The sequence below is a fragment of the Cyprinus carpio genome, chromosome A17 (assembly GCF_018340385.1).
Source record: "Cyprinus carpio isolate SPL01 chromosome A17, ASM1834038v1, whole genome shotgun sequence".
Lineage (NCBI taxonomy): Eukaryota > Metazoa > Chordata > Actinopteri > Cypriniformes > Cyprinidae > Cyprinus > Cyprinus carpio.
In genome coordinates, this window is record NC_056588.1 from 20,345,692 (window position 1) to 20,368,358 (window position 22,667).

The 22,667-nt window shown below is 37.2% G+C and overlaps 1 protein-coding gene across 1 annotated transcript; it reads left to right on the plus strand.

The window, feature by feature from the left end:
- Nucleotides 1-1,566: 1,566 nt before the first annotated feature.
- Nucleotides 1,567-21,633, plus strand: LOC109107647 (E3 ubiquitin-protein ligase pellino homolog 2-like). The gene is made up of 7 exons (XM_042774381.1): nt 1,567-1,680; nt 1,827-2,031; nt 6,793-6,921; nt 13,613-13,714; nt 15,994-16,191; nt 16,447-16,635; nt 18,655-21,633. Exons 1-7 carry the CDS (start codon nt 1,625-1,627, stop codon nt 19,243-19,245), a joined length of 1,470 nt encoding a protein of 489 aa, XP_042630315.1. The 5' UTR covers nt 1,567-1,624; the 3' UTR covers nt 19,246-21,633.
- The last annotated feature ends 1,034 nt before the right edge of the window (nt 21,634-22,667 follow it).

A 22,667-nucleotide genomic window follows, 5' to 3' on the forward strand; every position in this document is an offset into this window, starting at 1 on the left:
CAAACGCCCCAGTTTTATTCCTATCTACATTATGAAGATTTTTTACAGAGTGGTTAGTTCATAAAGGTATTGATATTGATGGTTTCATGAGGAACCTTTAGCTTTCATGAAACATTTCCACTGGGCAAAATGTTTGTTTATGTATTTATTTATGTATTTATTTTATAATGGAAAAGTTAAGTTTATTCAAATGTTCTTCACAACTGTTATTATATATAATTATATATATGTTAATTGAAAGTGAACCCAAAATTGTTTCTTATTGTCATTGCTGCAAGTTTGTATCATTTCTCTGATTTATATAACATGGTGTTCCTAAAACATGGCGAACATTTATTTATTTATTTCACTTATTGCTTATGGAGTGAGACTCATAAACAAAGACATCCAACACCTCCTCAGTCTCTAAAATGAAACGAGAATTTTGGATTTATATTCTGGAAATGTATGCAAATTAGAGATAATGCCACATTTGCATATTTAAACATAACATTTCAGAAAACTTTTAATACAAAACACTTGTCTCACTGTACTGTGATTAATCATCTGGGGAAGTGCGGTGATATCTATTAGTCCAAACGTTTAGCCTATTCACCCGAGGTGTCTTGCCTTTAACAAACAAATGCATTCAAAAAGTTTAAAATACAGGTTCAGTAAATCTATAATCCTGCTTACCAACCCATCAAACTTAAACAGAGTCTGAATGCTTCTGAGAAGGCATGAATGAAAAGCAAACTTCTAGCAAATGGCTCATTCATGTGGACTGAGCTGTTAGAACAGCATGGGGTCTGTGATGGGACCGGCAGCATTTAACACCGTGATGCTTTACAACAGGTCAGCATTTTATATTCTCAGGCCCTGTTACATAATTTACATATGTTATGGCTGCACGTGGGCTTTTTGAATGTCAAAATCAAAGGCAAATCCCATTCAGCATATTACAAAAATGATAACTGCAAATTAAAGGGCTAGTTTTAAAGATAGATTCATACATTTTTGTCCATATGCAATGAAAGCCAAAGGGGTCCAATGTTCTTTGGATCACAATGTTCTGCAAAATATCTTTTGTGTTCTGCAGAAAACACAAAAACAAAACTTTGACATGAGGGTGAATAATGACATGCCTTTCATTTGGGGTGAAGTGCCTGTATGATGCAAAATTTTAAATCATTGAAAAAGCAAACACTTATTTGATTACTGATATGTGGGCTTTTTCTTGCACTAAAGAAATTACAGTTATAAATAAATAAAAAACTAAATGTTTTTTTTTTTCAAATTATTATTATAATTATTATTTACACCTTACTAATATTTTTTTTTTAATTCTCACAAACAAGCATATTACTCTAAATATGTCTAAGTGTCAGCCTTTGTTTACATAATTGAAGGTGCCGCCTCAGACCCGCCGTTGCGTTGGATTGTTCCGTTAGAGGGGGTGCGTTTTTTTTAGCTCAAATGGTGAAATATCACAGGATCAAAATTTCCATTACATATCGTGCAGAGAAAACACAGTCCTCTAACGATGCTAAGTATACACCAACCAACAATAAAGCTACGAGAACAGTCACTATAATATTTGGAAACTTTCTTCGTATGCTTCCCCGCGTAAAGTCGTTTTAAGTGAATGGTACGGTCCACCCCACTAGTACTGTTTTTATTACAGCGCGGATGGAAGCGCTAGTAAGTTATCCACTGCTCCTATAATGAAATGCCTCCAAAATTTAAGACTTTATTATTATTATAATTTTAATGATAATTATTATTATTTTTAAATATCTCTGATGTAGGATTTAACTGTTTATTTGTTTGTGTTCGTTTCTGAAAAGTACCACTCAAGATTGGGAGCGGGTAAATGGGAAATATGGCACTGTGCAGCGTCCTTTGAAGTCCTTTCCCTTTTTTCGTCGCTGGATTGATCGTGTAACTGAGAGAGACAGTTGTTTGAAAAGCCTCATGTTTTCACCGGGTCAAGAGGAGCACTGTGCGCCCACCAAAGAGCCAGTAAAGTACGGCGAACTGGTGGTTTTGGGGTGAGTCCACACACGCAGCTATTTTTTTTCCTCATGTGTGTCCAATGTTGACACGACTTTGATTCTATTATTCGCTGTTTCTAAGTTATTCTTTCGCGTGCCTGTAATAATCTCACAATAGGCTTCTTCAGAAACCCTCAAGCACATTTTCGAGCCTCTGTTTAGTTCACAACTGCGTTTTTGGAGAGTACGGAAATAGTTTGTTTACACACAGACCTCCCAAGCGCCTAAAACCAACGCGCTCACGTTACTGCACAGATGAAACACGTGCTGCCTGTGCGCTTAAACTAGCCTCTAAGAACTACATCTAGGCGCTTATTATCTTTATGCACGAAAAACCATCCTCTAAGGTGATTTCCCTATGATTTAGAAACACTGTTTGTAAATGTGATGTGCATTTACTCCATCATGGTTTAGCTGTGAATTGGTTTAATCCTCAAGGCTCTTATTTTGGCCCCAGCGTTCGGATCTTGATGGGATTTTCTCATCGGGCTCGTTCATCATCTGCACGGAAAGTCATAACGAGATGAAGGGCGGTGGAGGAATTCGGAAGCAGCCCACTAAAGTTATTTGTTCCCCCTCCTTTTCTGTGACTGAGCACAGAGGCTGTCTCCTTTTTCGCTCTGCTGGGTTGTAAATCACAAATGTGCCGTGATCCAGAGCAGGGCTTTTCAAAACATTCCTGGAGCAGTGCATTATTTGTTGGATGTCTTCCTCGTTGGTTAAAATATGCTCTGTATGTGCTGGTTTGGATGTGTCTGATAAAGGCAATCCAAAATGTGCAAAACCCTTATTTCGATAGCTTTACAATCAAAATCATCCCAACTCTGAATCTGAGATATTTAACCTCAAGCATCTCAAATGTTCTATAGATTATTTTTCTTTACTTTACAAAGGGTACTGTATCATGTTTGATACATACATTAAAATAATAAAAAATAAAGGTTTTTAAATGATCAGCGTGATCACAACTTTGCCAGAAAGTGTTGTATGCAATCTACAGCATCTACTGCATACTTTTTGTTAGTATAAATGTAAAAACGTCCACCTTCAGGTTGTTTTATTATTATTTTTTTTTTTTTTTTGTGAATTCGTCCTTTTTTAAATGCAAGCATAAGATTAACTTTTATATTGTTAGTAGCATTTCAAGATGAACATTTACTGATGGATTTTCTTGATTATCCATTATATAATTTTATATAAACTACACAGCTTTGATTAATAAAACTAAACATTTAAACACATCTTAGACATTATTGGGAGATATAAAGTGAAAACTGATATTCATGTGCATTTTATGTTATAAAGATCTCATTGTTTTACATTACGAGCGATCACAATTTCTATCAGCATCTGCACTAAATTGCATGTTTATGCTCCGTTTGGGCCTCTGAATATAATTGGTGTCTCCCTCCTTAAATGAGACCTCCATATTCCCAGACTATTGCATACGAGTCATAAAAACTTGACCAAAAAAATGTCATTTATCTGTTTAAAAAATTGATTTCTGACTATTTCATATGTCAGTCTTTACAGGGTTAAAACCGCAATGAGATGAATTTCATGGGTTCTGAGATATGCATGTTTTTGTTGGAGCAGCTCTGTCTAAGAGCACAGAAAGCTTTGTAACGGTCTTCAGTTTGACATCAATTTGTAGGCCAACCTGGCTGCAGGCGCCCTGGGTTCCCTCAGGAATTTCCTATGGGGTTTTTTAAATTTTTATAATAGCCTAGTGGTTTTCGATGTGAGTAAATTAAGAAGGTCTGTGGTTAACATTACTCAAAGAGAGTGTCATGTTTTGTTTTTTAACACAAGCGTTGTCTGATTTCACATCCTCATGGTGGTTGTAGTCCTTATTTGGCAACTTGCGTTTAAAAAAACAACCGCAGCAGCTTCAAAATACACTTAACTTTTTCAAAAAGTTTCTTGAAGTAATCATTTTCATGAAAATGCTTTTTATGCAGAATATGATTTTAAATATGACGGAGATATGACAGCCTTTGTAATGTTAATGTCAAAAATTAATGCCAGGTTACTTCCCCCCAGGAAAATTTTCATCCTTTTGAGGTCAGATGTAATTATGTGTATTATTTGTGATATAATTATTTTAAGGCTACTAATCTGCATTGTTACCAAATTAAATGCATGACATGTCATAACCAATGTCTGACTCAAGGAATATGTTTCCCAGGTGCATAATTTCAAACTCAAATCAAGGTTTATCAGTGGAAGTGGTTGAGGGGTTTGTGTCTCTAATATGTCAAGTGAATAAACATTTATTATACAACTGTGATATAGTTCAGAATTAAGCAGAATGCATGAAATTATGCATGAAAAGTTATTGGAATGTTTGATTTATAGAATTTGATAACCTGTAGGAGCCAAACAGACCTACTGTAGCATATTCCTTGTGAAAAAAAGAAAAAAATTCATGGTACCAACTTTCCGCTGCCCTGATTCAGTGGGGTTGCCTGGCATTGGCTGCTGGCACACAGAGAGCCGAGGCTGAAAGAGGGTATTATTGATCTGGGCAAAGGCACATCTGAGCCTCCAGTCCTCCTCTCTCTGTTCATTGTTCACATTAGACTGACTGAGCTTTTTGATAAGGCTTTGTGGGACACTACAACCCTCGAAAATGCACCTTTTGTAATGGTGTCTTTCCTCTGTGACTGATAGCTGTGGGGAGATGGATCTCGCTGACTCTAAAGTTCACTGAGATAGCCTTACAATCGCTTTCATTCAAACCCTGACCTCTGAAAGGAGACTTTGTAATAGGATCTCTGATGTGATGTGGTGAACTTAATGATTAGTGTAATTAAAATCTAAATTCAAAATGGGTTTAACATCATTCATTTTGTTATTTCTCACACCCAACCTGTTATTGTTTTCCAGATGTAAACTGTAAACCCTAAACTGTAGGACACTTCATACCGACATCATTCTGGCCGAATTAGAAAGTTAAAGCAGCTGCCTATGAAGGTGCCTTCTAAGGAAACTAGTTTCAAAAAGACTTCCAAGGCACTATGGCTAATGATCTAGAACAATTCAAATGAGCTTTAGTCACAGCCAAGCAAGTATTTAAGGATTGTTCCCGCTAAAAATGAAGTCATGCATTAACTTTACCGTTAAGAGCTGGAGCCAATGGGAAGAAGTCTCTGTACTGACAGCATTCAGTCTAAGGAGTCTTGAGCACTATGGTGTATTTAACTGTGAGTAGCTTGATTAAATAATGCAATGGGTTTAATTAAATGTTGTGTAAGTTTAAAATGAGTGTCATTTTATGATGCACATTTCTCTTCACTATGAGTAAGTGACAGTTACGTTTTCAGATTATACTTTAAGTTGCATGCAACATTAAAAGGAACCTGCCGAAGGGAAGTAACTTCATGAAAACTGCACATGCTGTTATACAAGAGAACATTTACATATGAATCATGTTCCTCGTCACTGATGTGTTGCAGCAATTACATAAATATATTTATATTTAAATATTTAAATCCAACCACACCTAATTATGATTATGAACACACCTAATTTAGTAATGTGGGTGGATGTTAGATGTACAGAACCTTGATGAATTTATTTACTTTTATACACTGATAGAATCTACAGACTTTTATTTTCTGTGCCAACTGTTTTTTATTTTTTTGAACACATTGTTGCCTGCATTTTTCTATTGACCATTAAATCAAAATTTATCTGTGCCAACTGTGAGTTGACAGTTCTTATTTTTTTTATGGAATGCTGCTGTGTTTATAGCTTTTTTTTTTAAATTTTCATGTTTTTTTTTTAGTTTTTGGCAAACCAAAAATGCTTTTTTTCCCCCCATGTTCGAGAAGCAGTTTTACTCATATATATATATAATATATTAGAAATTATAATCTCTCATAATTGGGAACGGAGAGGTCTGACTTTAAATGAACTTTGCCAACTTGAACATTTCATAATGGTACCCACAAGGGGGTCTTAAGATTTGGTAAAAAAAAAAAAACAGCCACTTTGAATTTAAAAAAAAAAATGGCATGAAATCACTTTGTGAATCCACACTTGTTCTATTTAAAAGCTTCAGACCTCAGTTGATCCTAAAGTGTAGAAAAGAAACATTGTACCTGGTTCTTGCATGCAGTGTTCTTGTTAAAACCTCAGGTGGTCTTTATGTGTGCGTGTGTAAAACTTAAGACAACTTTTGAGTTTTTAGTTAAAAAATGTGCTGCGTATTCCAAATGTGAAATCCTGCAATCTCTTTAATTTTTTGGTGACATGCTGTTATGATTTTAGATTTGTATATCTTGTGGACAGAAATATTTACAATTAAGCAGATTTGAATACAATGTGTGAACCTGGAGAATTTTGCTCATAATACACATTAAAGCAACGTTGTTTTAAAGTGAAAGTGTTTTGTAATGTTTTATCACGAGCCCCTTGTGTGTTGAGTGTGTAGTAGATGACACAGAGCACCGTCCCTACTCTTTGAAGCACGTGGGGCGTACTGTCTATACAGATATTTCAATGTGGTTTAATAATTGTGCAAAAGCATGGTAATTACGAAGCTCATTTTGAATGATGAGTATTCCAGTACTGCAGAAACCTGAGTGGCTTTCTGGATTCTGTGTTGTTCTGCTCATGTGGCAGCCTGGGATCTATAAAGCTGTGAAGCACTATTTCCACTCGCTGGAAAATTAGATTCTGCGTTTACTTGAAACAAGTCTTAAAATCTCCCTCATCTAATGTGATCTAATTTACGCTTTTTTCTTTTTGAAAATACAATGGTTCACTCCCCAATGGAGACAGAGGGCGAAGGAAAAGCCGGTTCGCCCTTTACAAAAGAGCCAAAGCCAACGGTGTCAAACCCAGCACTGTACACATCCTTAACACCCCACAAGCCAGCAAGGTAATCTCATTTCAGAATCCATAATTGGGAAACCTAATCATCTGTGAGAATGCTTTTCACTACTTGTGTTGTGTGCTGACTTCTTTATTTTACTTGTTACTGTTATGACTTGAATTTACAGATTTCACAGCCAGAATTCCACTTCACATTACCATTAAAAAAAAAAAAAGGTTTGGTTTGGAGATCAGAAATTGGGGGTAATTTTGAATGATGTACAGCTCAACGTGGGGATTGAGTTTTGGGGTCCTACCTTCACTCTCCAGCCCAGTTACCAGCTTTTATGTTGTAATAATATACTATTATAAATAATCTGACATTAATGGCACAACCAAATGCTTTGCCCTTTTGAAGAGATTGCATTTCATTTTATATTTTGCAGCTGGGGTGTGTCAACTGATTTTAGATTGTGGGCCGTGGAGAAAGGCTAACTTAAGGGACTGATTTTTGTTTGTTAAACCATGCAGTTCCCATGCAAGCGCATGATCAACACATGCTGTTATAAAGCTTGTAAAATCCAGAATCAACTATGCGACCGCAATTCATGGAACTTAAAATTCTTTCACCAGACTTTAAAACTCCACGTAGCATGGAGAAGTTGTAGAGAAAGTTGGTTTCTTGCCCAGTTGTAAACTGTGCAATGCAATGTTTGGTTAAGGAAGATTGCATCTTTTATTTAGTTACTCCAAAGCACTGGCTACGATAGCGTACCTGACCCCACCTTTCAAATGTCTGCTTGCTACTGGGACATTCTTCAGGGATTTACAGGGTGGTACTAAACAATAATGGGTGGGGTTGAGTTGTAAAAAGTTTACTGTCCTCCAGAGCAGCCACAACCAATAAACTAATCCATGCTGATACTCTGCTGTCTCCAGATGTTGTTGAAATTCAAAGAGACTGTCCTTCCTTCTGATACTTGAGAAGTTTAATGGGTGACGTGGTGTTTGAGATCTGTTTGAACACTTTTGAGTGGCCAGGCCACAACTTTCAAGTTAAGTTACTTAACTTTTTGAGAACATACATTATCCATTTGGACTTTTTTTATGTGGTTGGTGGCTTCTGTGATGATTTCTGATGACTCATGATGTCATTTTGCCACTCTTCCAGTCAGCTAAAGACAACCTGCCAACAGCCGCCATTGTCCGAGGAGATCTTTTTTCAATGAGAGCTGCTTCATTACATCGTGTGCCTCTTGTTCTGTTCCAAAACCTAGTGAGCTGCCTAACAAGACTGCATTTTTATGTTTATCATAGACATGAGGCTTAGTTGTTTCTTTTGGGCAGACTCTAAGGGGTGGTTCACACAGAACGCGCCTTTGCGTCTAAAATGCAGCACTCAGGAATGGTTTTTAAAAAAGACTCCTCCACCATGTTGCCATCAAATAAAAGTTTCCAAGCCAAGACCTGGAGGACAAAACATCCATAGAACTGCAGAACAAGTCCATTAATTTTCCATCAGTTTCAAGCCACAAATATTTAGATCACCTCTCAAAAGAAGAAAAACAGAGATGTTAACAAACTGCAAGTTCTGGGCACTTGCGATCCATATACAGCACCTGCCGCAGTATTTCAATCACATCAGAGGGACGTTCTAAAGCACTTATAGTGAATAATAAGACCAAGATCAAATTCAGCGTACACCTTGATGATGCAGACTAAATACAGGCAAACAGAGGAGCCCAGAAAATGAACTCCATGCATTTAGTCATATTAAGCATTTACTTTTAAAATGTTTTTAATGGAAAATGCTTAATATGCTATTTATCAAGCTTGATTCATATTTTAGGCTTGTCTGTATATAGTATGCATCATCAACTAGGTGTATACTAAATGTTGTGTTTTAATATCACTGTCTTAGTACTTTAGTTCTTGGTATAAACCTGGTAAAAAGAATTGCCAGTCAGCAGAGGAAAGCCTTGTTTTTCCCTCCATGTCAGCATTTATACATGGGTTTGCAGTCACATGAAAACTAAGTATCATAATTTCCATACCAGTGTTAGTGTTCAAACCGATATTAGTATTTTCAGTTACAAATATGACTGAAATGGTCACACTATAGAGCCTTGTTTAGTTATTTTTATAGTTGTTTTGTCATTTTGAAAAGAAAGAATGTGATTTATATTTGTGATTATGTTTGTTTTACTCAAAGATACAGGCTCCATAATTAAAGTCCCATGAACGCAAGGAATGTTTTCTTCTCTCCATGAAACTAGCTGGCATGCTGTATTTTTTTTTGGGAAGTTTTGTTACTGTTGGCTGCTTATTATCTGTCCGCAGTGCCTCGTCAGAGCTGAAAATAGCCCAGCGCACAGTCATATGTGAATCACGCTGCTCTTTGGGGTCACAGCGCTCTTAGGTGGAAGGCCTTCCGTGGCTCCAGGCATTAGTCTGAAAGGCTTAACTAAAAAACGACCAGTTCTCCAGCAGTGACACAAGTGCAGCTGCATCATTGTAATGTTAAAGTTGAACAAAGAACAGGCTCTGCGATTACTCAAAGCACGCCCGTGAACTCCTTTCAGATAATGGGTCACGAAATGTCACTAAACTATTCCAGGAACAATATGTGATTGTTCATGGATGTCTTGGAGGTTTTTTCTGAGGTTAGAGTTGTTGCCTCTTGCATTGAGGGCTGTCCAGCACTGATAGAGGGTACAGTTGAATTGGATCCTATGGCTTGAGGTTGGTGGCCGCAGCATCTCATTTCATCATGGTTTACAACACAAGGCCCAAGCTGCTTCGGCGTCTCACAGATGGGGCTGCTTTATATACCTTTTTGCCCATCGAGTGCAGCTCCACTAGGCCTATTGTCTGGGGTCTTTTCTGTAGCTTTTGTGGCCCACTGTAAAACGGGTGGGATGTGGGGGGTGGATAGATGGACCCCCTGTTGTGATCTGGCAGTGAGCCTGGAGAGCTGCCCAATGTTTCACCCTCAAGCCTCTTTGTTACAGTTTGGGCACATGCTCCACCAACAATAAAGTCCCAAATTTTAAACTGGGCTGGTCATACACAAACTGTCACAACATAATTGATATAGCGTTGGACTATATCTGGGTGCAATTAGATAAAAATGATAGTTAACTTTTAAAGCTACTTATAGTATTGTGTGTTTAGTTATGAAAATATGGAACAGTGAATCGTGTCTACAATCGTGTCTAACTTTCTTATTTGGGCTACTTTCTTGTTTAACTGTATTATTTCTTTAATTACTTATGTTAGTGTTTTGCAGGCTGTGTATTCACTGACAGAAGTGCTAAAATATACACAAGCTGACGAGTTAAATCGGGTGTGTTAGATGAGGGAGATAGTGCTGGGCTGCTCCAGGACAGTTTTGAAAACCATTTCAGAGACATGTTCTTAAATCTGAGTAAAATATATAAAATATATTACATGCATGCACAGATTTAAGTCAGCTTTAATCGCCTTTTTGGTAAATTCATAACTTAACTGACCACGACATTGCATGCATGTAGTTTATTTCACACTTTGATATGAAAGAATACAGGCTACAGCGCGCACCGGCGCCTTTGTGCGTGCATTTGAAGAGCATGCGCCGCGAGCACAGTAGCCTACTGTTTCCGCGCGTGGAGTGTGCGTCTGAAATGTCTCCCGTTCTCAGTCATTCTGCGACTGAATAAATGCAATTCTTGTCAAGAGAAAAGGTGACCGAAGCAGCAGTTGTGCAGGGGATAAAATTTTTCAGTTTAATATCTAAATTAATATTTAATTATAGTTGGTCCCATTACCACGGTGGTAAAAATCTGCCAGAATCACAGCCCCAATCAAAAATCCATATTTTCAAATATTGTGCACTTTATCGCATTTTGTCTTGATACACACTCGCTCCTGCAGTGTTTGAAGTTTAACAGTTATTCATTAGAAACTAATTGCGAAATGAAAATATGCACATGACTTGAAGTTAATAAAATTTACAGAATAAAGAATATAGCCATAACTTATGCACTGGGGAAAGGATCTCTGGAGTTTTAAATGTTGTAAGCACTAGAGGTCAACCGAGGTATCAGCACCGATAATTGATTGCCAGAACTACCGGCTATTGGCAAAAATCCATGCTGATAGTTTTTCCGGGTTGCGTTCATTTCTGGAGAGGCTGAGAAGCTCCGTTCTCATTATACAGTACATCGGGCAGGACATCCAAACAATCGCCTCTCATTCATCCACCACAAATATGGCTTATCATCTGAGAGATGTAAGTATTAGCAACTCTACATGGCTGCTCAATGTAATGTTAACCTAGAGAAATGTGCACTGTTCAAGTGTCTGTGTGGAGTATGTAAGCAGAACAGCACTTACAGCAGGACAGATGGAGGCGCCGGTGCACTCGCTTGCTCCTAAAAATTTTGTAATTATTTTTTTTTGTTCATACAGATAAATGTAATACATATTTCGAATCTGTTAAGACTCTGTTTATTTGTGTGCACTCACAAAAAAAAAAAAAAAAAATCACGGCACTTTTGTAAAGTAATAAAAGCAAACATGACGCGCTTTCTGCCATCTTGGTCTCTCTGAACTTGTGCACGAAACTCCTTGTATATCTTTACCTTACAGACATTAAAAATGTATCTATACAGAGTGAAATGTCTACTTTCAAATGAACTAATTAAAATGGAAAACCAATTCTCAGATTATGTAATCCGTATGAAACATGCAAACAGCCGCATCCACTGCGGAGATGACGGGTCGATGTTGCCGAGTTCATCTCTTAAACCTGAAAACAAAGAAGGCACAAGTTTATCAAATGATTAAAATGTTAATGCAGCCTCCTTAGTGTTTTTCCCTGATTCATTCATAATCATTACTTCTCCCCGTGCGCTGTGGCAAGCTTTATGCGTGTGCTTGAGCCCTTATTAGGCTATGTAGGCAATTAAAGGCTCTTTATAATTATATAATGGTTATTAATAAACGTGCGATTAGTCAACTAATGCTTAAAATGAACGACTACTAGTCGACCAGAAAAATTCTTATTTTGAGGGCAGCCTTAGTAATATCCACTCTCGGTCGACCTCTAGTAAGCACTCTGTCAGCACCAGCCCACATTACAGTCTGCTGCTTCAAGAGGATTATAAAACGCTCCTGTGCAGAGGACAACCAGTCATGCTGTTGTTGTTGTTGTTGTTTACTTTTTAGTAGTGGAGGTGACGTTACTGACAAAGGTTCTTTATGCCACAGTGCCGTTTGTTTTATTTAAACATTTTGAAGCATGTAAAAGGCTACACTGGGACTTCCAAACATTTTTGAATGACTCAAACTGATACAGACGGTCAGAAAGAACTGAATATATGGAAATTATTCAAACACTACTCTGATACTGGAGTTGCGAAACAAAGAGTGAGAACCAAACTGTCCGACTGGCATGTTTTTAGAAAAGTTGTGTGGTAAAAATAAAGCACATCTTTAAATGATTCCAATATTCATATTCTTGTACAAAATTGATTTGGATTTTGAGTTCTTCATATATATTGGATTGTCCTATAACAGACTCACCCAGCACAACTATTTAGTCTGGGTTATTACAGGACATATGTGGGGCGTGAAATTTTGGCTTTCCGTTTGGATATGTGAACTGCTTGTGACCTCCGGTGTTATTGAGAATGGTGTTATGTGCATGTGCATTCACACAGTCCTGTGCTCCGCACACTGATGTGAACACTGAGTTTTAAACACCATAATACATCGGGCTGCTGTTGTTGTTGTACAGATACAAACCACCTTCCTCTCTTAGCTGTGTTTTTCCATTGTTGCACACTAGTGTAGTTACCATGACCCAGTTTCCTCTCCCTTATGAGCACACGTGATAGAGATGTGGGTAATTTGGAAATCACAGATTAGAGGAGAGAAAGGGTGAATTGGGAAGCGAGCATGATGGGAAATTGGCTGCTTTTAAACACTGCAATGTTGTGGTTTTTGTCTCAAGCCACCAGAATAGTGTTCACACACAATGCTCTTTTAAATGAACTCAATTCAGATCATACATGCCAATCTGTGACAGCTAACTTTCTTTCTTTGAGTAGAAATGAAATAGAATAGTCTTCAAACTATACTTTTTTTTATTTTTTTTTAGTTTTGTTAGTCATGATGTTTCTTCCTCTTCTTACACTCTTGACTTAAATCTTGGATGATTTATTTATAACAAGCCGCGTATGACAGCTGTATGAGTAATGAATGTTTGATGGGGTGTGTTTCACATAGACAGTTAAACGCTCAAATTGCACGTTTGTTACAGTGCCATTTTAGTTTTGGACAAACTCATGACTGCTAAACGCTTGTCAAAATGTGCATTTCTTATGCAATATTAAGCCTACTTGCTTATTAATTGAGCAAATGATCTGTATAACTAAGTAAAGGATCCCTTAGCTTACTTGGGGCATGAGCCTAAAATAATGCTTTTTACTTTTCTGACCCATTAGTTTTTTTTTTCAGACAAAATGAAAGGGACAAACAAATCTTATAGACATAGCAACCGCATAACAATCACACTAAAAGCTGTAGGTATTACATGGCAACATCCTGGAATTATGGCGACAAGTTTTTCACAGGAAAACATCATTTAATGTTTTCAGAAAGTGTAAAAATCTTGTAATGTATTTAAAAAAAAAAAAAAAAAAAAAAAAACACTCTCTGTGTGCCACTGTAGCAGGACACCCTCCCTGACAGATGCTTTTGTTGTGTTGTGACAGGCGGTGAACTGTAAGGGCCAGCACAGCATCTCCTACACGCTGTCCAGAAACCAGACGGTGGTGGTGGAGTACAGCCATGACAAAGACACAGACATGTTCCAGGTACTGTTTCACCAAAACAAAACACTTTGAAATCTCTTCTTCTTCACTGTTACTTTGAGCATAAATTCAGTTCAGTTACTGTGCGCAGGCACATCTCTTTCTGTCCAACTTTTATGTGTGCTATAAGATCTGTGATATGGTCTGGTTTGCTCATGAGGGAAAGAGTCATATGGATTGTAGCAAATGAAAAGAAAAGCAAAAACAGGAACCACCAGCAACAGGGACAAAACAGAAACACTCTCTATAAAAAGGAAATAAAGTGGAGACTGTTGTATCTTTATTTCGGTACAAGTATTTATAAACAGGATTTAGTGCAATGAGCACCTCTCTATTCTTGGGAATTTCCACCCCACTTTTAAAACTAAAATAGGCTCTTCAAACAAGTCCCGGCACATGCATGACTGTTTTTCGTCCTGTTTACTACTGAGACAAAATAGTGTAGGGACTGCTAAAAACTGTACAAAACATTTTACTGATTTCAGAATTTTGTTGCACTTTACACACAAATATTATGGGAAAAAAAGAAAAATCACTGTATTCACAAAAAATGTAAGCAGTATAACTGTTTTCATCATCCGTAGGAATAAAATATTGATTGTGTGTGTGTGTGGTTTCAGAATATTCTTTTCAATAGTAAGAATAATTGTTTTCTCCCAACATTCCTTCTGTCATGACCTGAAAAATAACTTCTCAGATAGTTGCTAGAAATTCATATTAATTGTAAGATATATCCAGGGCTGGGAAGGTTACTTTAAAAATGTATTTCACTACAGATTACAAAATACAAGCTTTAAAAAATAATCAGTAATGTATTTCGTTACATTACTCAGGTTTAGTAACGTAATCTAAATACTTTAGAATACTTTGAAATACTTAAAGGGGTCGTATTATGCGATTTAAATTTTTCCTTTCTCTTTGGAGTGTTACAAGCTCTTGGTGCATAAAGAAGATCTGTAAAGTTGCAAAGACTAAAGTCTCAAACCCAAAGCCCTAAAAAGGCTCGTTCTAACACGCCCCCACATGTCTACGTCACTGTGGGAAGATTTGCATAACACCGCCCAAATATTAACGCAAAGAAAGACGTACCTTTTATTCTCGCTGTTTTAAGCTATGAAACCCCTTTAAGCTATGAAACACACAAAGGAAAATATTAACCTGATGTCTTGTTTTTATGCTTTCCAACTCTAAATAAAAATTATGTCTACCAGACATAAGGTTTGTTTTCTTTGCATTTTATTTTTAACAACATCAGTTTTCCACAGAATTTCTATGAACAACAAAAAAAATGTTATGTCATTTTTAAATCTTCCAATCAATATAAATTCAATTTGAATACAATGAATGGGATTCCGTGCTGTTTCATGCTGCATTCTTCAAAACGAATCCAGACACACCGAACACATAATAAAAGAAGCCAAAACAACTGGCACAATTGTCCAAGATATACAATAGATTTGTTTAATGAATGGACCAAACTTTAAATGATGATAATCCTCTCTATTGAGAAGCGATCGGAACAAAAGAATCGCTGAGTCAAAATTGACAGGGCTCGTTTCCCACGGTTGCAAGCAATGTCGTTACAGTACAATATTTAACAACCACAGTTCACTAACGATGCTTTTGGGAAACACACCTCAGATCTATCCAGTTTGTGAACCACTGGTTTCCACACTGGTTTCGTTAAACAAAATTAATGATTATTTTAAAAGATTGACTCAAACGAATCATCTGTTCACGAATTGGATCATGAACTCGCGTTACTGCGCCAAAGATGATCTATTCTAGAACATTTCGAATGAATGAAGACTTCAAGTTCACCTGTAAAGCACATAAAGCTATCGTTTGACTTTATAAACTTTTATTTCATGCATGATTCGTATAGATCTGTTAACTGAATGCAAAGTGTGAATTCTAGGAGAATTTTTGTGTCGTGATGAGCATGGATGCACGCCCACTAGGAGTTGCTAAATGAATAGGGTGCTGCACAGTTTGTTTGGTGCCTCAAGTTGCCTTAATGGTTAAAATCCCCAAACTGTTTACTTAAATATTAAATTAAGAAATGACATTACCAAAGTGATTACTTTTATTTTTAATCTAAAATACTTTTCGGATGTAACTGTAATCTGATTACCCCTCATTTAAAATGTAATTATAACGAAATACAGTTACTCATATTTTGTGTTTTAAATGCGTGACGCCGTTACATGCATTTCATTACTCCCCAGCCCTGGATATATCTGAGAAACTTGAAATCTATTTGTTTTTCTGTTGTATGTTAGATTGGACGATCAACGGAAGGCCCTATTGACTTTGTGGTGACTGACACTGTGTCGGGTGGAGGGGAGAGTGAGGACACACCCATCACTCAAAGCACCATCTCCCGCTTTGCCTGCCGGGTGGTGTGTGAACGTAACCCGCCCTACACAGCACGTATCTACGCTGCAGGCTTTGATTCTTCCAAGAATATATTTCTCGGAGTAAGTGGGTTTTCTTGCCTGATCTTGAAATGGAATTGTCTGTGGGATACATTTCTCATCGGAGTTACTTTATTAAGCTTTTATTTATATATACTTGTGTATCTGCTGTCTTGGGAAGTATCCACTGGAACTGATCTAAACTTACCTGGTAAATATAGGTGTGTCCGGCGAACTGGAATGAGTCACCCATGTGTAACTATAAAGAGTGCAGTGCATTCATTTTTGTTTATGTATAGTAATTAAGTCTCTCTGTAGGAGAAAGCAGCCAAATGGAAGAATCCAGATGGTCACATGGACGGGCTGACAACCAATGGTGTGCTAGTCATGCACCCGCGGGGCGGGTTCACACAGGAGTCCAAGCCTGGTGTGTGGAGGGAGATATCAGTGTGTGGAGATGTTTACACACTGAGAGAAACACGGTCCGCTCTAACTCGAGGCAAACTGGTTAGTATGTCTGCTGCAACTGTATAAATATTGATATCCACATGATGAAGGGGTCTTAGCTGAACATGAGAAAAAACAATGTTCAAAATATTTAAGTTTTTTTTATGAAGTGCATATTGAGGAAAAAACTAAGTTATGGATGTGACAAAACTCTGTTATGGATGTGACGTGTCTGAAATACACACAAAATCTGAAATCAACAATTAAATCATCATGTCACTTTTGTTGACACACAAAATTACTCTTAATGCTAGTTTTGACATTAAGAAAACCATCTGAAATTATTCTGAAGATTTTTTGAACTTTATGAATGATTATTGTAGGTCCAAGTGGTGTGTGTGTGTGTGTGTGAGAGAGTAACTGGAAGCAGGCAGAGTATGGCTGTTTCTAAAGAACGCAGTGCCATCTGCTGGTAAAAACTAATCTCAGAATCAATTCAAGAGAATCCTGATGCATTCGGAAAATAGTACAATTAATCCACGGATCAGCTGACAATACTGATATACATGTCATTAAGACCTATCTTATCTGAGGTGATGAAAGAATAACTAACTGGGCTATCTCAGCTGCTGAACTATCACGTCATGCTACATGATATGAGACATTAATATAACTAGATTTCTATTCAACTTACTTTCCCTGATTCTGTGCCGTTTTTAGTGTCATCTTGCCATTTTTACTCTGTGTAAAATAGTCTTCGAGCTGTCAAAACCTGAGCTTGAATGGCAGGTAGCGTGAGAGTGCGCCTGTTTCGAGCCTAAATTAATCAGGTTCCTCGTGCACTTTCAGGATGCCTCTCTACTAGGACGTGAATATTATATAAACACACAGGACAGTCACGGAACATTACAGCAGAGATGATAACGATTTTCATTATTATTTGAGATGTCGATCCCTATCCAATTTATTTATAACATCATAAATATCTCCAGTGAACAACCATTTGTTTCATTAACGTTTACTTATGATTGCCCTTATAGCTAACGACATTAGGCAATGTTACATTTCACTGAAACACGGAAGAGTAATGTTTTTATCACTGTCATGCCACCTGCGGAAGGAACATGCGTTATATCACGTGTTTAATTTTTCAATTTTTCTTTTAATGTAACGTCCGTAACGTCACGCCCATAACGCAAAATTAAAGTGTTTACAAGTAACAAAAGTGTGTGAAGTTCATCACATGATACCTTTTATATGAGTTTACATTGCACAGAAACATTGAATATTTTTGCATTAACACTGTATGTGTAGCATAAACTTATCCTCTAAAACGTTATGGACGTTACCTGGCCCTGGAACTCAAAGACACATTTAACAAGAGGCTTATAAATTTATAGAGCTTTTGACTTTTTAGTACCTATGGATATTGTCTTACTCCGATCATGTTTGTTTCACTATGTTCAGTTTGCAAAGTCATAGTTATATTTCAGAGTTATATATTTTTTTATATTGATTGTTTTTTTTTTAAGGGAATGGTTAGTGTCTTTTTAAGGGAGTGTTAAAATGTTCTACAGATAGAAAGGAAGCAAAGCAGTTACTTTGGTTATTAAGAGTTGTGCTATACAAGCTGCCGCAGTATGTTTGAGTCTTCGAACCTCTAGCTCCTCCTGGAGGACAAATGTGTTTATGCACTCTTTCATTGTTACCATACTACATCAACTGTTTTGCTAATAAACACACTGCTAAAAATAAATACTTGAGACAAACATTAAACCTCATGGATATGTGTTCGTAAACAAAAGTTAACAGTCTCAGATATTGAAAAACAATATCCAGCCATCAATTAATCCATCAAACTCATTGAGAAATGTTAACAATGTTGCACTAAGTGTAACAAAAACTGTTTGTGTGAGCCCTGTGATGGACTGGCCATTTGTCCAAGATGTTTCCCTGTCTAAAGCCTGAGATCCTGGGATAGGCTCCAGTTTCCCGGCAGCCCAACATGGGACATGTGTTTTGAAAAAGGATTGATCACCTGTAATGAATGCACTGCTCAGATGTATGTTTTATGCTCAGGTGGAGAGTGAGAGTAACGTACTCCAGGATGGCTCTCTGGTTGACCTGTGCGGAGCCACACTACTCTGGCGCACAGCTGACGGCCTTTTCCACACCCCCACTCAGAAGCACCTGGAGGCCTTGCGGCAAGAGCTGAACGCAGCCCGGCCTCAGTGCCCCGTGGGCCTCAACACCCTGGCCTTTCCCAGCATGCAACGCTGCAGCCGTGCCCTGGCCAGTGTCCCCACCCAGGAGGACAAGCAGCCGTGGGTCTATCTTGCTTGTGGCCACGTTCATGGCTACCACGACTGGGGCCACCGTTCTGAACGAGACCCCAATGCTCAAAGAGAGTGTCCCATGTGCAGAACCGTGGGCCCCTACGTGCCACTCTGGCTCGGATGCGAACCAGCCTTTTACGTCGATACCGGCGCACCAACGCATGCCTTTGTACCTTGCGGTCACGTGTGCTCTGAAAAGTCAGCCCGGTATTGGGCGGAGATTCCTTTACCGCACGGCACCCACGCTTTCCATGCCGCCTGCCCCTTCTGCGCTACCCAACTCAATCTGGCACAAAAGTGGGCGAAGCTCATTTTTCAGGGGCCTATAGACTGAGAGTGTAGAGGAGGTGGACAGTGGATTATCGCGTAACTGGAGTCCAGTATGCTGAAGGACAATTCCTAGAAGGTGCGACCGCAAGCTGTGAAACTGCCCTTGAAATGCGTTTGCTGGAGAGCAGGTTCTTGCTCATGACTGTGGTGATAGTTAGCGAATGACAGGTGTCCGTCATGATTTCCTTAGTTATTGTCTAACAGCCTTCAAGATGTCAGTTCACACCTGTATGAGCACATCACTCAGGAGATTTAATATATTTCTACACCTGGCTTTAGACTAGAGATGCTTTTTGTTCTGTCTTGGTGATCAACCTTCCTGTGGAGTTTTGTTGCTTTAATAATCCTTCCATTGATTTCCAAAGAACTTGATTATCTGGTTCTAGTGTGTAGAGTTGGAACTAAACTGTGCAGAATGGTCAGAGCCCCAGGACCAGGACTTAACATCCATTATTTTAAGTAGTTCAATGTGTGGGCAGGATCCCAAACTCCACTGAGGGCTTCTACAAGGATCCACCTGTTGGAGAAGTGATTTGGGATCTGCAGTACTAAAATGGTTGTTTCCAAAGAATAAAAAAATGGTGATTCTGATGAGTTTTATAACATGAAGAGTTACCAACATAACACTCCTAAAGGATCCTGCAGGAATAATAACCAGCCACAGTGGAAGCTTCATTTTCAGATGGATCGTGCATTAAAGAATTACAGTGATTTGTCAGTTTAGCCTAGTTCTCTGTTCATAAAAGTATTCGGAAACTAACACATGCTGTTTTTCTGTCTAAAAGCTTTGATGTAAAGGTATTTTTATTCATACTGGGGTAACCAGTAAGCAGATTAACAACGGATGTTGCCAAATATTTATGGAACTGGCTTTAGAGTTAGTAACTAAAGTAGTAGATCTTGAAAATTGTGTCCCAAATATTTTGGTACTGCTTATAACTTGCCACTTGTTCGTTTGCCACATGTTGATATTGATATATATAATCACAGTAGATGTGAGAAATGTGGAATATTCTGCAGTTACCATCTAAACAAATGTAGAAAATAATGAGAATGAAAACGATGATGGTGGAGGTTTATGGCGTAAAGGAGCTATGAAGCAGTGTTCACTTGATGATGATTTCTCATTGGTCAAAATTCTTCCTATTTCAACTGTTTTATAAGCTTGTCATGAGATTTAAAATGACTTTATTCCACTATTTTCCTAAAATTTATACAGAGATGATTTCTAATGTCTAAAGACATTTTTACAGGGAAGTGAAGAAGATATTTTAGACGTACTGAAGGGGTATTTTTATAAAAACTTGCATTTACAGAGCCTTTTTACTCACTGAAAAGTATTTTACTACACCATAGCCCATGTACAGTTAGTTTTAAAACAGATACTAATATATTTATTCAAATATGTACTTTAGGTGTCGGTATGAATGTATCAGCCTGAACAACAACAAATGGTCATCACTCATTTATAAGTGCATGCTGTGTCTGGAGACTTAACCTGTGAACAGTCGGTAGTCATGTATTTTTTATTGATGCACAAGCCTTTGATCCATCTTCTGATTATGCTTGTGTTTGCAAAATAACCCAATGTTCCTCCAACACTCCATGTTGATTTCAGACCCAATATGAAATGTAACGCTCTAAAATGTCACATTGGATTTCATTTGTTAATTGAATGTTCTGTTCTCTTTTTTGTTTAGATATACAAGTAGTACTTGTGGTGTAAACGCCTTGTGTGGTTATACATACACTAGAGGATATTGTGTTTCCTTGAAACATATCATTGTGAAATTTTCACACCAAAAGCAAAATGAATTCTGGTTGGGGAGTATACTTACTAAAGCAAAGCTACTGTTTATTAACAATGATGGTGCTTCCATGTGGAGTAAACTAAAATAAGGCCATTTTTTATTTTTTTTTTAAATGCCAAAAAGGACTTTGTGAAAAAGCTTTTATATTTTGTCAGGTTGAATTCCAGGGAGTACAATACATGTGTAAACCATTGTAAATTTCAGTTGTTCAAAATTAGGCACAATAAACATTACACTACAGAGCTTTAGTGTTTTAATTGCAGCTTTGCAACAACAGTGTAAAAAAAGAGCTTTTCGCTGCAAGTAGACAGTTTAACACAGAAAGAAACAACACTGAAGTGATGGAGTACAGACACTGAATCTATTAGCCACGCAGTCAATATTTGTGATGTTTTAATCAAGATGCAAAACTGATGTTTGGCCACAGGGCTGTAAAAAAAAAAAAAAAATAGTCCATGCTGCATTTACATTTGTCTTTGCATTTTTGTTATCACATTTTGTAAATAAAAGACATTTCACTGCAAAAGCTTTAGTCGTAATAAACCAGCGATGTGTCTTCTAGACATGTATGTATTGGAAAACGCTTCTGTTTCTTTCATTACTTCAGAGTTATCCATGTAGATATTTTCAGAATGCCCTTTAAGAGCAGAGAATTTTTTCATGTTTCAAACATGAATAACCAAACTTGTGTGCTGAGTGAATGAGTGAAGTTCACACTCTGCCTAACATCTCTACCATGAGGCTGTCACTGTCTTTAGGTCAAAAGTTTAGAGAAACTTTACTACACTTGCTAATGAATGTTAAATCCTGCACATTTCAGGCCTATAAAGAGTCTAGCTGCGTCCCAAATTATGCACTGTGCACTCAACCATGTAGAGTATGAATATTATAAGGTTATTTTGTCATTACAAAACGTCATAGAATAGTGCATAAGTACGCGATTTGGGACGCACCTCCTGTCTGCTTCTTCCTACTCCTTTTTCTTCAGTTGCTCTTACATTACATCATCAAACCCATCATAAAGTTAAAAGTTCAAAATTTAGTTCCCAACAAAATTATGAAGGTTTTTTTTTTTTTTTTTGAAGATAACGCTTGGAAACAAAACAAATCATCACCAGAGATCTGATGTTGTGAGAGATTAAAATAAAAAAATATTAAAATTAAGATCACTAAAAATGATAAGAAATCGTCCACGTTTCTTTTTTGAAGTTGTGTGAATTATTAACGCCCACAAGAGGGTGCTGTTATCATATTTTATAAACTTGAAATTTTTCACAGTGACACTAACATTTTTTTTCATGAGCTAAAGCTACTGTAGAAACATTATGACTGCATTTAAGAATAATTCAATAAATTAAACGTCTTTTTAGTACAATTTTCACATTTTTACTGCAATTTATATTTTTAATTTGTTGCCTTTTTTAATAATACATTTAGTTCATGAAGGGAGCACCTTTCATGAAGTTAAGCCATTGTATTTATAATAACCTTCTGATTATAATAATCTATTTTTTTAATATACTAAACTAAAAATAAATTAAGAAGCAACCAATTTAAAATGCATAATATTAACACGAGATTAAAAAAAAAAAAAAAAACATGAAACTATTTTAAC